The sequence below is a fragment of the Panthera pardus genome, unplaced genomic scaffold (assembly GCF_024362965.1).
Source record: "Panthera pardus isolate Hobbes unplaced genomic scaffold, ASM2436296v1 HiC_scaffold_16, whole genome shotgun sequence".
In the NCBI taxonomy this organism is placed as follows: domain Eukaryota; kingdom Metazoa; phylum Chordata; class Mammalia; order Carnivora; family Felidae; genus Panthera; species Panthera pardus.
The window spans coordinates 135649809-135667977 of NW_026526721.1; the positions used below are offsets into that span (position 1 = coordinate 135649809).

Here is an 18169-nt window from a genome sequence, read left to right on the forward strand (position 1 = left end):
AAGTTAATAAACCTCTGGGATCCCTTGTAAAAATGGAACTCAAATTACCTACTCCCTTCTAATATGAATTTCCAGTCTGCCTTCATTCTGCATATCAAGTTTCCATTTCTCAGCCCCGCTTCCCCAGTACAACCACCTACACAGGAGACCAGCCCTCATCACAGTTCCATTAATTGAGTCCTGACCCACAATCCCCTCAGTTATCTGGAAGTAATAAAGTCTCCAGTCTACCTACTACATGCGCCCTAGACCTAGACCTTGCTTCCACTTATCCTTCGTGACTTAAAGGAACTTCCCCAGATTATGACACAAAGAAAGTACAAACATACACTCTGCCTCTAAGCCCCATTCCTTGTCAGAAAATGGATTCCTTGGATGTTAATGGTGACAGAGATCAGAGTACAGTTGACCCCATTGCTTCAGATGCGATGGCTTGGTGGATGTCACCAGAAGGAACCTTTTGCCTCAATTCATGCCAATGCCCTCCCTTCCTGCTTTCTTGGGGGCAGGGTCGTGTTGGCAGTTGACTGTCATAGCCTAGATGGAATCATTTAAATCACTACATTGGTGCAGTTCGCAGCAACTAGTATTTATACCTGCTCTGTGTAAGTCCCTATATTAGGCTCTGTCAAGGGTCTCTTTTAATAGGTACTCATTGCACCTCTGAGATTCTTACTTACTATAAAATCAGGCGCTAATCCCACGTATTCTGATAAAAGTCATGTTTTTACGGGTAGATATGGGTGAGAAGCCTGCAACTAAGGCTGGTTCCAGGAACTTGGCAAGTGCCTCAGAACAAAGTCATCTGAAGTGGAATCAGCTATCATCGGACCACCCTGAAGTGGGCAAAGCATAAGTGGCTTCGTGAGAGGAAATCATGACAGTGAAAGTGATTTTTGACAGATAAGCATGGTGTCTTCTGTTCCTCCACATTCCTTCCCCCTGATATAAACCCTGTGGGTGGCTCTTCTGTAAAACAGAGGTCCTCTTTCCTCCATAAGATGGCTCTTGATTGAGTTTTTACCTTCAGAGGCCTTCCCTCTCCATTAACATCCAAAAGGAACATTTGAATGATGGTTTTTTTCAACTCCACCTGGTTTTGCCACTATACTCTTCACTAGGTATAACCCCTGGTGAGTGATATATATGCTGATATCTTCTCCTGGCCTGGCCCTGAAAGAATATTTTATGAAGCTCATGTCAAATCACTTGCAATTACTCAAGAGTCATCTCTAAAGAGCTGAAATCAGGAGTAAAGTTCCGGCCCCGAGAGACCGTGACCTGGCTACCATTCCACGGCCGTCAGAAAAGCCAAGCAAGCTCTTTAATTGTACTCTGCCTGCAACCAATTCCCATGATGCCGCACTGTCCACTGGTCTTGGTTCTGGTGCATACTCAGAGCTGGGCACAACCCTTACACGCTTCCTGGAAGCATCTTTTTTTTTTTTTTTTTAATTGTTTTTTTTTAACGTTTATTTATTTTTGAGACAGAGAGAGACAGAGCATGAACAGGGGAGGGAAAGAGAGAGAGAGAGGGAGACACAGAATCTGAAACAGGCTCCAGGCTCTGAGCAGTCAGCACAGAGCCTGACGCAGGGCTCGAACTCACGGACCGCGAGATCATGACCTGAGCCGAAGTCGGACGCTTAACCGACCGAGCCACCCAGGCGCCCCAGGAGGCATCTTAACATACCCAGTAACTCCAGGCCTTAAGGATGAGACATTCTTTGCACAGCTGCCTTTATTTCCATAAGTAAGTGTAAAGGAGAAATTCAGGCCCAGTAAAGAAATCAGTAAGTCCCTAGAAGCAGGAGCTTACTGCAGAATAAATGCTATTCGTTGACCCCAACAATGGTCACAAAAGGTGAGAACCTACAGTTAATCTGTGTCCACCCATAAACTCCAGAAAAAGTCCAGAGAGGACTTATCAGTCCCCTTTCACAGTTCAACTATGCAGCACCAATGCTGGTACTGATACTTACATCTTTTTAAAATTATTAATGTCAGTGTTCTTCCTTTTCATTTTGTAAGACTATCTTATTCAATTTGTAAGGATAACTTCGATCAACTATTAGGAAATTTGTCAGTGCTGTCAAGCTGTCAAAATGATAAACTATGTGTTGGATTCACCAATTCATGCTATAAATATTTGTGAAAAATGTACTGTATGCTAGACCCCGGGGATCCAACAGATAGCAAGATGAAGCACCCACCAGCATGAAGCCTACCCTCGAGTAAGCAGAATTTACCATGATTACCTATTTACTTTTCAGGCTCATTGATGCATTTCCTAAATCATCTCTTAACCACTCTTACAGGTAAGAAGAGCCTCTAAGACAGTTAGGCATACATTAAACATGCAACAATCCATCTAAAAAACAGACCCAAAATACAATCTCCTAATTAATGTGATTAATGTTGGTCGAAAACACTATTGCATAAGCTCAATAAATATACATCTTATTTGTCAGTGAGTGGGCTTTAGCTAAAGCCTTTTCAACAGCCGTTCTTCAACTTGAGTTTAAGCGTACATAAGAGCCTGCTGGATCAGCACGTCTGGGCACAGGTTCCAGGAACCTGCATATTTCATAAATTCCCTGGGTGATTTTAATGCAGGTAGACTGCAGACTCTTTGAAAACCACTGATACACGGCCTAATCCTGACAAGCTTTAGCCTAGTCTTGCCTTTGGATATCTACCGTACAGATGGCTCAGAAAGAAAGACAAAATCCTGGCAAGTTTCTTCTGCCACTTTATGGATTAATCGATTGATTGGCTGGTCGGAAGAGAGTGGTTCTTAATTATGTGATTGTAGAGTAGAGTGGTTTCTCAAACTTGAATGTGCCTACAATTCATCTGGGAATATTTCAAAATGCAGTTTCAGATTCAGTAGGTCTGGGGTGGAGCCTGGGACTCTGTATGGCTTAGAAACTCTCAGGGGACACCAACATTGCCAGTCTGCACACCACATTCTGAGTGACAAGAGCCTCGTCCAACGTTTGAATTCACCAAAAAGCTGCTTCGCTCAACTTTCGCGTATGTAATACAGGCCATATTTATTTTCTAAATAAAGTTCTGAGCCTTGACTACACTTACGGTATTCATTCACAAAGGCTTTAAACTGTACATATTTCAAACGTAACATGAACATTTTTTTCTCTCCTGTGCTACAAATTGTTCTCATTAATGTTAATGTAATGTTTTAAGCCTTTAAAATTAGAAGCTTTGAGGGAAGGAGATAGTGAATTTAACAGCATAACTTTGTGGGGATGTTGCTGTTTGTTTTTTAAGGGGAAAGTTTGTGTATTTACCATACTCCTCGGCACGGAGACAAGATCCAAACGTGTGGTCTGGGGGAACATTCATTGTTTCTGCAATGCTATCAAAGAAAACAAATCCTTTAGTTAAAACACTCAGCACATGGCATCTCTGGAATTTAGAATACACTTGCCATATGTTTTTAATAGCCTATATTTCTCCTATAACCAAACGATGAAGATCAAACAGAAGTTCTCCAAAAGATCTTCTGTCCAACCTCCCGCTTGCATTAGCAATGGCTATATATGCTTTCCCTGGCCTTCAGAAGCCCAGAGTTAAGAAGAAAATTAAGAACAGACTCAAAGCAGAATACGGAAATAGAGACAAACAGGCAGACAGACAGACACAGGGAAGAGAGAGAGAAAATGTCACATGATAAATTAAATTTCTAATATCCCAGAAATAAAGCTTTACACAAAATTCTCCCTCCCTTTTCTCCGAATGCCCTCTTCATTTCAGAGGACTCAGCACTTTCCTTGAACCCCAGGCTCTACGGAGTAGAGTAGAGTTCCCTGATTAATACGAAAGATGACTTTTTAAATTAACGGATAGCACCTAACAGAAAACAAACCAACATTTACCACAAGAGCACTGTTTAAATTCCATCCAAAGACACTATCAATTCAAAGTTAATTATTAACTTACGGATCTAAAACTCTTCCAAGTTGATGTTGAAACTTTTCTTTGAAATCATCAACTCTCTTAGATACAACCTTAGCTCCTCTTTTCCTATAAAATTAGAAAATTGTCAACCTAAGTATTCTTGGTTGCCAAATACACATATGGTGAGGAATACCATAGTATCATTTGAGTCATCAAAACATACATCCAGTTTCAAAAAAAAGCTGTATGCTAAAAAAATCTGTATATGTTCATTCTTCTATCATTTATATTCTATTATAAAGAAAAGTTTATAGTAGAATATAAAATTTTGTGTAAAGAATAAGACAAGCAGATTTAACATTTTTTTCAGTAAACACAACCAAGGTGTTAATATCATTATCACAAATGCAACTCCTAAAATTTCTAAGTTTAAGCAACAAATAAATAACCAAAGAATATAAATAGATAACTCACATCTAGTAAGCAAATATATGGAGAAATTATGATACTCTCCAGGAACAAATGTATAATAAAAGAATAACAAAGTGGCACTTTTAACATAGTACATAAGCAAATATAGAGACAGACAGACAGAATACCTAACATTGGTACAACTTGCAGTAAAACACTTGGTAAATGCAAATTACTGTAATCTTTTTGGAAATAATTTGGTAATATGACCCAAAAAGCATAAAAACGGTCATTCCCTTTTATCTGTATCTGGGAGCCAATCATAAGAAGATAATCCACATAACAACTTAAAATGTGGGAAAGTTTTATATATATATATATATGTATGTATATATGTATACATATATATATGTGTATGTATATATGTATACATATATATATGTGTATGTATATGTGTATACATATATATATGTATGTATATATGTATATATATGTATTTGTAGCTCATTGACTACAAATGAAAAAAAAGGAGATAAATGTTTAGTCATGGAGGGTGATTAAATTATGTCACAATAACAAGAATACACTCTGCATGCATTTTAGATGTTGGCTATTAAGAATATACAGCAATATAAAATTATTTTATGTTAAGTGAGAAAGCAGGGTATAAAATAGGATTGCATGGTGATTAAAGCTATGTCAACATTTACACAGGAAGCTACACTAGAAAGAAATACATTAAAAAGATAATAATGGTTGAATTTTGGTGACAGGATTATGGGTGATTTTATTTTGCCAATTTTCTGTAATATAATTTCATTACTTCTATTACTGTGATTAAATGAACAAGGTTTCTTTTGAGAACCGTGAAGTATAACACTACTATTTAATAACATTAAAATTAATAAATTATTGTTTTGCTAAGACTAAAAACAATAAACATTAAATTCTTAAACTCCATTTGCTTTTAAAACTGTTTCCTGTACTATAGAAACACCGAGCCATATAAATTTCTGGAGAAGAGTGACACTCTGTGGAGAAACAATAGATGAAATATAAAGTAATTCATCTCTTATATCTCCATTAACTTCCCCTTGGTTCAAAAAGGGGGAAAAAAGAACAATATGGGTAAAGTCAGAATAAATCAATGGCAGTTTAAGGGCCATAATTTGAACAAATAAGGCTGACATTCTAAAAACCACCTCCAAAGGGCATAATTAGGAACATGTAGGGATGAAGTGGGTAAGGATTATAAATCACAGAGCTTACTCCTTTCACCCTAAAAGTGCCTAGATTATGTTTCTGGGAGAACTATGAAGTATCTGTTAGCAGCCATGTCTGTCGGAATATCCTTAACTTCAGCATCATTGCACAACCTCACAGCATTCACTAAACAACTCAGAATAAAGGCCTCCGTGTGAATTTTCACACACACACACACACACACACACACACACACTCCCATCATCTGAAAATTCTGATTCTTCAAACCAAAGATCGTAAACAGAATATAGATAGAGGTAGCTTTACAGAGGAAATACATCCCTTAAAAGTTGAGCGTAAACCAAATTTACATTAAAATATAAAACTGAGATACCTTAAATTGTAAACATGCTTAACTCCAAAATTATAATAGACATCACACTGTAGAATGAAGAGGTGAGTTCTTTTTAAAATCCAGCAAACCAGGGGTACCTGGGTGCCTCAGTTGGTTAACTGTCCTACTTTGGCTCAGGTCATGATCTCATGGTTTGTGAGTTCAAGTCCCCGCATCAGGCTCTGCACTAACAGTGTGGAGCTTGCTTGGGATTCTCTCTCCCTCTCTCTGCCCCTCCCCTACTCTCACCCCCTCTCTCTCTGATTTATATATTAAAATAAACTTTTAAAAATCCAGCAAACCAAAGCAATGAAGAATCTCTCTATTGCTTTTGCAATAATTAAGTTTTAAAATACAAGAAATATGATCAAATAAAGCATTGTTCCATCAATGATGTCTCCTTGGGGGTAGAGACAAGTTGGAGGAAAACGATCCCTGCATGTTACCTGCTTTTACAAATTCAGTGTTTGTTTGTTTGTTTTTTTAATTTAGATATAATTGACACATAACACTGCATTCATTTTGGTTGTATTCAGTGTATATTTCTAGGACTATCCCACCAAATCATTGATAAATATGTCCTTGTTAATAACCTAAAGGCTCTGCTCTAGGACATTCTTAAGGACCACATTGCTGTTGTGTTTATTTTAGATCTTTTATAAATTGATAACAGCTTTACATTTCTAAGCTTTCAAAAATGGATAAACCACATTTTGTTATCTCCCTTTAGGCATTAATTTCTATATTTAATTCATATATCTATAATCCTTAATAATCCTTAAATAATGGTTTAACTACTTTAATATTAACATGTTAACAAATGTTTGCTATATGGGTTCTTCTGTACTCTAAAGAAAACTATTTCATATGGGTTTAGTATATAATATTACAAGAATTTGTTTTGGGTTTATGTTTTACCATTATTGCTTTGAATAATTCAAGTATCAGAAACTCGTAATAAAAAAGTAGACGAGGAATGGAAATCAGTATTTCAGGCCTGTGATCACAGAGTCCAGTGCCTATAAACCTGGTGTGGGGGTTAGAGGCAGCCTCTGGAGCCACACTGCCTGGGTTTCATTTCTACCCCTAGTACTTCTTAGCTGCATGATATTGGGTACACGATTTAATTTCTTTGTACCACAGATTCTTCATCTGCGAAATTGAAAGGATAAAAATTATAACACACCTACCTCAAAGAGTTGTTGGAAAAATTAAATTAATAATATGTAAAGTACTTAGCACCTTGCCTCTAACATAGGGAGCTGCTATCACAGGGGCCACACAGACGAATGAGCCAGGCAGGTTGAATATCTGTGGGCATGCAAACTTTGTATGCACACTGAGGCCCATGGAGACTTGGATGGCCAGTGTCTCCTTTAAAGAGGGCAGAGGGCAAAACAAATCTACTTCCACAACTGGTGTGCAGAAGTACAGGCACGATGTACTGGGTTCCTGTGGTTGCTGTAACAAATTCCCATAAACTGGTGGCCTTAAATGACAAAACATTCTCCCACAATTCCAGGAGGCCAAAAGTTAGAAACCAAGGTGTCAGCAAAGCTACATTCTCTCCAAAGGCTCTAGGGGACAATCTATTCATTGCCTCTTCCAACATCTGGAGGCAAATATCATTCTTTGGCCTTTCTTGGCTTGAGGCCACATCACTCCAATCTCCCCCATCTTCACATCACCTCTTCTCTATGTGTCTTGTCCTCTTCTGTCTCAAATCTCCCTCTGCCTTCCCTTATAAGGACACTTGTCATTGGATTTAGGAACCACCCAGATAATCCAAAAATGACCTCTTCATCTCAAGATCCTTAACTTAATTACACTTCCAAAGACCCTTTTCTCACATAAGGTAACACTCATAGGTTCTAGGAATTAGAATATGAACAATGTCTTTTTGAGGGGCCACCATTCAAGCCACTATATCAGTATTTCCAATCTTATGGTTTTTTAAGCATAGGAGGAAATATGAATTATTATCAGTAATCTCCCAATGCTTAAGTGTTAACCTATATATAAAACATAACACAGAAAATGAAAAATTAAGGAACTTTATTTTAATTTTCTAGGCAAGTAGTTCTATCTAGAATTCAGGCATAAAAAGGTCACAGTTTGCAAGAATTAAGTCAGATACTCAGGTGCCCAAATAACTATGAAACAAAACTGAATGATAAATAACAATTCAGTTATATATGATATGACCATCTTATAGAGATATGAAAGCCCACATCTTTAAGAAACATGAATAGGGTTGATTCTATAGATTAAAAATACGTCTTCAGATTTGCTTGCAAAGGCATGAAATAACCATAGAATGATACACATACACACACACATACAGTATCATGGTTATCTCTGGGAGAACTGGGAAGTTTGGAAGACATATCACTGCATATCTTTTTCTATTAATTTTATGTTTGAACAATATCAATGCATTGCACCTCTTCAAAAAATAAATTTAATCAACATACTATTCTTTAAGTACATGTTCCATGATATTTAACACGTGTTTCAGGATACAATATAATTAAACTTACATTTGTAGTTCATGGAGCCAATATAAAGTTTTTGCCATGGCTCGTCCATCATTAAAATGTGGTGTTGGGACCCCATACAAGTTAAACCTATGGAAACTTGATGGGTTATACTTTCGGTTCTTTGCTTCTCCTATGATAAAAAAGAGGAAGCAACACAAATAACCTTATCTTGCAAGAAGCACATTATGCTCTCACTGACAATGAAAATGAGAGTGGGAACCAAATGGAATTGTAACAGTGCCAGGATTGCACAGATTTGGCAACAGAGGACAAGCATCCTCCCACGTGAGCTGGGAGACTGGTGGAACAAGAGTCCCTTGTCTTCATATCTGGAAAGTAAGTACAGAAATGATGTAGGAGAAAGACATATGAATGATGAAAAATCCAGGCCCCATTAACGTTGAAGAAATCTTGAAGATCAGGGGAGGTACTGCCGTGCTTTGGGATCCCAAGATTCCCTTTCCACTGTGCTAAGATTTGAGAGCCTGGTGTTTTGTACTTGCTGATTTGATGAGACCATCAGAACATTGCAACCCTCCCATTTCATTGTATTCACTTATCTCATATTAGAAACTGAAGCCTGAGAACCCAACAGGGAGCTTTTTATAATTAAGATCTAATACTGTACTTTTTTCATGTCATAATGTGGTGTTAGTCTTCTAGATAAAAGTCTTCTAGATAAGGTGTTAGTCTTTCTAGATAAAACTAGAGATCAGCTAAAAGGTTAAAAAAAGGATGGAGATTCAGCCCCACCAGTAATCCAAACAATGTAAATAAAAACAATAATGTGAAATCATAATTTGTCTCTCAGGTAAAAATAAAGAAGATTGGCAATGCTCACTGTTAAGGAGGATGGGAAGTGGAAACTCTAATACACTATGGGTGTGCGGGCAAACTGGGGCACCTATTTTGGTGTATGTTTTGGCTTTCAGAGTTAATATTTCAAATGTTCATAAATCTAGGAATATATCCTAAAAACATCACATTCACAAAGATATATAAGCAATATATTTTGTGATACTGAAAAATACAATATACATACTGATATGGAAAAACAACTACAGTGTTACATTAAATGGGGGGGGAAGCAAGTAGAAAAAAGCATATATAGTGGGGAAACAAAACACACATATATACTTATATGTGAATGCACAAAAAAAAGCATCTATGAAAGTATCATCTGTGAAAGACTGGGAATTGTGGGAGATTTTCTTTGTATTTTATAAAAGAAATATGTATTATTTCCGTAATGACTAAAATTAAGTGTATTTGAAAGATGTTATGTATTTATTGTTATTGAATGGTGCCCTTCACATATTATTTTTTAAATATTTATTTATTTATTTTTGAGAGAGAAAGAGAGAGAGAGTGCATGTGTGCAAATGGGGGAAGGGGAGAGAGAGAGGGAGACAGAGAATCCTAAGGGGCTCCGTGACTCAGGGCTCAAACTCATAAACCATAAGATTATGACCTGAGCCGAAATCAAGTCAGATGCTTAACTGACTGAGCCACCCAGGCACTCCATTTTTTTTTTGACATATTATTTTAAATAAAAAATGCTTAATGTATATACATTAAAGTTCCCCAAAAGCATGGAGAATATTACGCCGTTTAACTAAAGATAGATGGCTTAGTGCATGCAGGTTAAAAAGATGTTCAAGATATAAACTGTAGTTATCTCTGGCTAATGGGATTTCAAGGTTACATTTACTTTCTCTTCCAATTTTTTTGAGATATTTAGGTATGTATGTATGTATGTATTTGTTTTAATATTTATTTATGCAATATGTAACCCCCAGTGTTGGGTGCAAACTCATGACCCTGAGATCAAGATTCACATGTTTTTCCAATCAAGCCAGCCAGGCACCCCAAAGATTCAATTTTTTTTTTAGTAATCTCTATACCCAGTGTGGGGCTCAAACTTAAAACCCCAAGATCAAGTGTCACATGTTCTACCAACTGAGCCAGCCAGGTGCCCCCCATTTTTTGAGATTTTTAAATTCTCTACAATTATTATATATTTTTTATTTTTTAATGTTTATTTATTTTGAGAGAGAGAGTGTATGTGTATCTGGCATCAGGGAAGGGGTAGAGAGAGAGGAAGAGAGAGAATCCCAAGTAGGCTCTGTGCTGTCAGCACAGAGCCTGACATGGGGCTCAATCTCACGAACCATCCTGAGTTACCCAGGCACCCTGGATTTTACACCTTTTCAAGAGGCCAATGAAACTTCCATAAAAAACAGCACATGGGGGCACCCAGGTAGCTCAGTTGGTTAAGCGTCCGACTCTCAATTTCGACTCAGGTCACGATCTCATGGTCCTGAGATCAAGCTCCACCTCAGGCTCCACACTGGGTATGGAACCTGCTTAAGATTCTCTCTCTCTTTCTCTCTCTCTCTCTCTCTCTCTCTCTTTCTCCCACTCTCTCCACCTCACCCCCCTCAAAAAAATTAAATTAAAAAAATTTTTAAATCATCAAATGAAAGTAATGTCAGTCATTTTATAGTCCATTAGAGCTCTTCTAAATATAAAAAAAAAATCTATGCTCATTTTCCTCTAATTGCTAAATATATATGAGGTATCTAGTTACAAGTTGTCTGTATTATGTTGTACATACATATATGTATATATGTTTGATGACAATTAAAAGTGCTGGATTTTATTGTGCAATACATGCTCAGCTTTTTCAAAAAATGAATAAAGTATTTTCACAAAAAGGGGGAAAGGGAAGGAGGAATAAGAGGAGGGAGGCCTGGAGGGAGGAGAGGAAGAAAAGGAGGGAGGGAGAGAGCCAGGGAAGTAGAAGGGGTACCCACGACCGAGTGAGGGAAGCAGTGGCGTGAGAGTGGGAAGGCAGAAATCATCTCAGGACTGGATGTGTTAAAGTGTAGGGAATCAGCAGAGATTGGCCATGAAAGAAGAGAATGACAGATTCCAGACAGTGGAGCAATGAGAATAGGAAACAGGCCCAGCTACCAACAGAATTAGGAGGAAGAGCACAGAGAGGGACTATGGTATGAGAGGGTGGTAGAGGAGAAAAAGTAAAGAAATAAGAGAAAGCAAGGGAGAGAGGGGCCTTGCGCTGCAGTAAAGAGCAAGCCTTGCTTCTAGCTCATGAAGACTGAGTTCATGAATCAATCACATATAATCCATCAGCTTTCTCGGGACATATGTCACAGTCTGATTCTGTCTTCTATTAATTTCATCAAGATTCCACTTAGCACCAACATGCCAACAATTAAGCTGTATTTCACAGCACTCTAAATATCTAATGCCTTTTAGTTGTGCTATAGAATAGTTCTAGTGATATGCTACATCAGACAAGATTACATCATAATAGTAGGAGTAGGAGTGGGAATAGGAGTGGGAGTAGAAGTCGGAGTAGGAGTAGGAGTAGTAATTGAGCCCCTTCTATGTTCCAGGCACTATGCTAAGCATTTTGCAGGCACTCCCCTAATCCTCACAATATTATCATCTCCATTTAAGAGATTAGAATAGACGATGGTAGGATAATTAAAATATCCAAGATTTAGAGACAGTAAATGGATAAGCTAGCACTTGAACCTGTGCTATCTGATTCAAAAAACTGTGCACTTGACCATCACCCAATCTAAGTACTTAGAATAATCCTGACCTTTGAATAAGAACAGTATTTTTTTAAACCTAAAACTACCATGTAACCTTTCTAAGATATTTTTTCCTTTTAATAATACATACATTTCTACAATTTAATATACAAAATGCATAAGTATATGTGTACCTAGCTATCAGGGGTTATGACCTTATGATTAATAAGTTATTATTTACTGATCACTTATTATATGCCAGGCATTTAACCTCATAATCTTTATTCCTCTCCACAAATCTGAGAATCCTATATGCTCAGGCCTATTTTACACTGGAGGGCACTTACCCACATAATAATCATTGTGAGAAACAATATACAGATCATGTCCTTCTTTTCCTTCTTTACATACTTCTTCATAGGGTTTTGGTGGATTCACTACATCTCTAGCAGATAATTCTAAAGGAAGAATTGATGAAATCAGGTTTAAGGTAATTTCCATCTATTTATAACATATTTAAATTGACTAGAACAAATGACAAATGAGGTATGCCAATGGCATAGGCTACATAGGCACTCTGAGAGAACACAAATGAAGATTTAGCAAGAAAAACAGGGCACAGCCTACACACAAATAGTGAAGAATACCAGAAAGTGGGTCAACTCAGAATAATCCTGTAAGGCAGTACTTTTTGTCTCATAGATGAATTATTACAGCTATGAATAGACATATGCACGTTTTAGAACATTCTATTATGTATTTAAATGTGGTATACCTTGACAGTACTTTCACATTGAATGGTGTAATCCTAGATAGCAGTTATGATATAATAATTATAATGTTGTAATGCCATGCCTACATAAATACAATTTTTAAATACTAGTATAAAGGAAAAAGATCATCTATCCTAAAATACATTTTTTTCAAGCCTCAAATTTTGCCTAATTTTAACTTTAGATCTGATATGATGAAGTGTAGATTTTGCAGATTTTTCATCCCAAGAGAGAGGCATAATTTATTTCCAGAGTGGGTGTTACTATGTTAAGGAAAATAATCTATTGGCCCTTTGGGTGAAAACAAAGGTAGGGTTCCTGAGATAGAGCCTTAATGGGTGCAGAAAAACAAAGAGAACAAAACTTCTTTGCGGGATAAAGAAAAATGTAATTTGAGGTCTCCTGTGGTAAGATTCCTGGAGAAAGAGAAGAGACCTGAAAAGGAGAGGAGGGAATAAATGTGAAATGGGTGTAAGGAAAAGCACCCAACAATATGGCAGGAGGCTGGGGCTTCAGAAGAAACAATGACCTGTGACCAATTCCATTTTAACTTATTGTTTGTTGAAAGATGTGCTCCACTCCTCTCAAAAGAAGAGTGAAGTTCTTCTCTACACGCTGCCTACATTTGGTTAATACACGGTTGACACTGTGGATCTGCACGGATGGAGTGTGGTACACAGCACTGGTCAAACTTACTTGTTCTGTGGTCTGTTTCATAAAAAGCTAAGAGTTATGAGCACATCAGAAGCATCGGTGGAAATAAAACACACAAATGGATGTCCATAGAGAAGGGATTGCAGACTTCATAGCTGGCTCCAATATTAACTTTCTTGAATCTCTCTCCTGTTTTTATATCATCTCTCGCTGAATCTGCCTCCAAAACCTGAAATTTTACTGCTTGGTACACATAAACTCTAAGGATTCTGGGTCTGAGACTAATTTTCTTGCTATGATCCCATCTTTCATTCTGAATCATCATTTGTACCACCACCAAATGCCATGTCAACAAGATATTCAATTCCATTTTCTAAGAATTCTTTCTCTTTCTTTTTTTTTAGAAGACTCATTTTATCATCCAGCTCCCCACCATTTTTTTTTTATTACCTCTGACGACTGCTGTCCCAAATGTCGTATGGAGTACATCCAGGCCTTTAGGTAATCCTGGCGTTTGATCATGAGATTTTCCTAATGGTGCCCTTTGATTGCTTAAATATACTGATTCCTTTTTATCTTTAATTTTCTGTTGAAATGTTGTAATGGGCTGTGGATTTATCAATACCTTTGCCTAAAGAAATCATATAAAGCACAGATGTAACAACAACCAAAAGCAAAAATCTGAAAACTGAAACTAATCAATAACTGGGAAGAAGAGAATATGATTATGGAAAAACATTTCATTGTCCTTGCCTTTGCTCATCTTCAAATGAACTGTCAGAATTGGAGCTATGAAGCTGAACCATGCCTACACATGAACCTCCAAGGAGGCTCTAAGGTTTACGAAGAGAGCTCCGTGGTTACTTGACTCAGAGTCTAGAAGTGTGGGAACGACAAGTGCAAGAGCCACGAGGCTGCCACAAGCTCTCTCCAGATATGTAGATGAGGTGTTCTGAATCTGGACTGCCCAGTCAACATTCAGCCTGCTCCCTGCAAAGTATACACAAGCACTATGTAGTGCCTCAACGTGGTATCACCCAGCCTTCATCCTCTCTGTGTTCTAACAAAGCCCAACAGCATTTCTCTCTACTCCGAGAGAATGGAGAGCAACTTGGCTCTTAATTATCTGAGGGGAGAATGTGTAGTTTGTGGCTCAGACCATTAATATCTTGTGTCTTGGCTGTTGCTGCTTGGATTTTTTCACTACTCAAGAGTATGAGAGGGAAGGAAACTGGAACCGATGATTTCGTTAATACCTCATTTGTGCAATTTCACTTTGGGAAGTTAATAACATACAGGGAAAAAAGGAAAAGACGTTACCGGTATTGAAGTTTTAGATCTTATTCCATGTGTCAAATAAGGTGCGATTTGGGGATCATTTGCTCTGCCATAAAATACTCTTTCAGCTCCAGCAGGTGGATATCTATAGTTGAAAAATTTTTTTGCCTCAGGTGGAGTAATTAGCTACAGTGAGACAAGAAAATGAAACTAAGTAGTTTTGAAAATATTAGCAAGATTAATCTATACCAATCAGTGAACACCCCCCCTTCATTGCATGAGTAGAGTAACTATAGACCCAAATAATGAAACTTCCTAACATGTGTTTGTTTTATAGAAATAAACATCATATTTTAAAATTTATATTAGAAAACAACCAGGAAGTATTCAGGTTAGAAAGCATAACATAAATGACTATTTTCTATAGAAATAAACGGTATTTTCAATAGTTTTTGTAGAGCTGGAAATTTTAAGCCTGAATTTTTACTTCCTTGGACAAAATCAATAAAAGGACTCAAAATACAGTAAATAATCAAAATTGACCACATTAAGTTTATACAACTTTCATTAAGAAATGTTGGGAGTTATCTAATGCTCACAAAAATCCATATTGAAAATGCTCACCCTGGGAAGTTTTTCAGTCAAACAGGTTGCAACTCTGTCTCCAATAGGAATAACTTTCCCTGCCTAAGGGGAAAAAGAAAATAAATAGTTGGCCATGTCAGTGTAGAGGTGGAGCATTTTAAACAATGGCATTTCTTTCAAATTTGGGCTATGCTTCTAATGCTACAAAGTTACTTTCAACTATTTAACACAATTAAGAAAAAAAATAAGAAATATAGCAAATCTACAGTAATCCTGATATATAACATAATAAATATTAATTGCTAAATATACCATTACATATATTATACCCACATATAGTTTTATATATACATACACACACACATACACACACACACATAGTGGTAGTATTGTCAGTGATCCTTCCAGTTATGGGATCTCTGTGAATATGCTGAGGGATTCAACTTTTAGAAATAATGCTTATCAGTTGCATGATATAATCAGTACAATGAGAGTACAGCTGCATTCAAACTAAGCTCAAGAAAAAGTATTAGGTACTTCTGAATGTGTGTGGTATGTTTGCATTTGAGTGTATTTCTACCAACACCCAACTTTTGGCATATGCAACTATGTCATTCCTGGCCAAGCTCCTTCAGTGAATGGCCCCAATGCACTTGGTTTTGTTCACTTAATTCTAACTTGGTTCTTACCTGTTCTTCCTTTGCCCAAGACAAAGATTATAATTATTTATTCCCAGAGATACACTTTTTATCTATTTCTCCTTTGTCATTTCAAGGCAGCTGATAGTTATTTGTGCAAAGCATAAGTTTCTTTTTAAAAAAATTAGAGAAAGAAACTTCCCATAAAGAGTGTTCTGGGTCTTTGGAGGGTCATGGAGGAATCAGGATGGAGAAAAGCAGAAAGATTGAGAGTTGGGTGGATGGATAAATGTGTAGATGTTGGCAAGGGGATAGATAGATTAAATAAATGGATAGCTGGATAAAAATATAAATAGATACATGGATATAGATGGGTATGTGAAAGCTTTTTATTATGTTAAGTGTTGAGTACAGAATTCCTCTTAGGAGGAGAACCATCAAGATTTAAGACAGTATCTTGACAACATCTCTGGGTATAAAAAAGGAAGCCCACAGACATGGGCAGAGAATTTAATTGCTTTGCTAAAAAACAGAAGAGCGGCGCTTGGGTGTCTCAGTCGGTTGCATATCCAACTCGATTTGGGCTCAAGTCATGATCCCAGAGTGGTGGGATTGAGCCCCATGTCAAGCTCCACGCTGAGCATGGAGCCTGCTTGAGATATTTTCTCTCTCTCTCTCTCTCTCTCTCTCTCTCTCTCCCCCCCACCCCGTCCTTCCCCTGCTCATTCTCTAAAATAAAATAAAAAAAAATTAATGTGAAAAAATATGAACTATCGATGGGCTAGACTAACGAAGGATTAAAGGAAATGACAATATTGAGGAGAAGGTGGGAAAGGCCTTCAACAAGTGAGAGGCCAGGAGGACCAATACAAGAAATTGGCCAGTGAGAAGCTTTAATGCCAAATCTTAAGTAAATTCAATTTTTTAAAAGTCTTTAACACATGCTTATTTATTTATTTATTTATTTAATTATTTATTTATTTGAGAGATAGAGAGAGCATGAGTGGGGGAGAAGGGCAGAGAGAGAGCGAGAATCTTAAGCAGGGCTCCGTCTCACAACTCTGAGATCATGACCTGAGCCGAAATCAAGAAAAGGACGTTCAACAGACTGAGCCACCCAGTCATTCCAAGTAAATTATATTCATACAACTACATTACGTGAGAACACTGTGTGAAAAAAGGGAAAGAGACTGTGTTGTAAATTGGGCTAAAGCAGCATACAGAAAAGGGAGGACACATACAAGTGATTTTTAATTCAGCTAAAAAATTGTAAGAAACCTCAGAGATATCAAGGAACATAAAGTCTCTCCTGCTATACCTGTTATAGGTGCTCCAGCCATTCTTTTAAATATTCAATGGAAAGATAGCCTCATGAGGCTGAAGAATATGGGAATACTCCCACAGCTAATTATGTGGGTGACAGATAGTTACAGAGATAGAAGCAAGGATGGATTGATTGATGGATCAATCAGCCCATGGCCTGATACAGAATTCTACCTGTCCTTCATACCGGCTTCCCTTCCAAGTGTTTGACAGTAGATATTCTAGGTTTTCATCATTGTAAACATTTTGTGGGCAGAAATGCCCTTGGGATTCCTCATAGAGTTGCCTACATGAAAAGCAATTTGATTGCAAATCAGTAGCTATGAGTAGGTTGATGTCCTCATGCCATTTGACTGGGGACACAAAAATGGAAGCCATTATGTCTGATTTCTATCTAGTGTCATATAATAAGTCTGACAAGTCTCCTCCACCCCACTTCAGTCATGGATCTCTCTTTTTACTTCAGTTGTTCTCAAGGATGTCTGTCCATCGCTTTGAGGTATGAAAGGCAGCAGAATAAAGATTATTCTGAGCTGACCATTCTAAGAAACAGCAGTTGAGAAAGAAGCTCTGCAAACAAGAATAGAAGTGACCCTTTCATAAGGGATATTTATGTTTTACAAAGGAAATCATTTGTAAATGTGTCTCCCTCCCAGTACCAGGAAGAAAAGGATGGCTCTAAGACTCCACTCTTATCAACAGGGAAACACTGACTTAAATCTGCATGACAAACATAACCCTTGTTTACTCTATTTTTCTTGGCAACCTCCCACAGCTGGACTTCCCTTTGTCCCAACACCTTTCTTTTGTTTTTAACTTAAGATGGTGTTTAAGGAGGTGGCTTGAGCTATCTTGGGGAGTTACTCAGTTTTTCTGGGTATCT

At 37.4% G+C, this 18169-nt stretch overlaps 1 protein-coding gene across 2 annotated transcripts in view; it reads right to left on the reverse strand.

The window, feature by feature from the left end:
* Positions 1-18169, reverse strand: part of EFHB (EF-hand domain family member B) — a 49499-nt gene that overhangs the window by 14711 nt on the left and 16619 nt on the right. Inside the window, exons 2-8 of one of the 2 annotated variants that reach the window (XM_053903841.1) lie at positions 15365-15427; positions 14783-14926; positions 13913-14093; positions 12383-12493; positions 8470-8599; positions 3964-4047; positions 3312-3379 (exon numbers count right to left, since the gene is read on the reverse strand). In XM_053903841.1, coding sequence (XP_053759816.1) covers positions 3312-3379; positions 3964-4047; positions 8470-8599; positions 12383-12493; positions 13913-14093; positions 14783-14926; positions 15365-15427 — 781 coding nt within the window. The remainder of the gene's footprint in view (positions 1-3311; positions 3380-3963; positions 4048-8469; positions 8600-12382; positions 12494-13912; positions 14094-14782; positions 14927-15364; positions 15428-18169) is intronic. The other variant, XM_053903842.1, reaches the window with a different exon arrangement.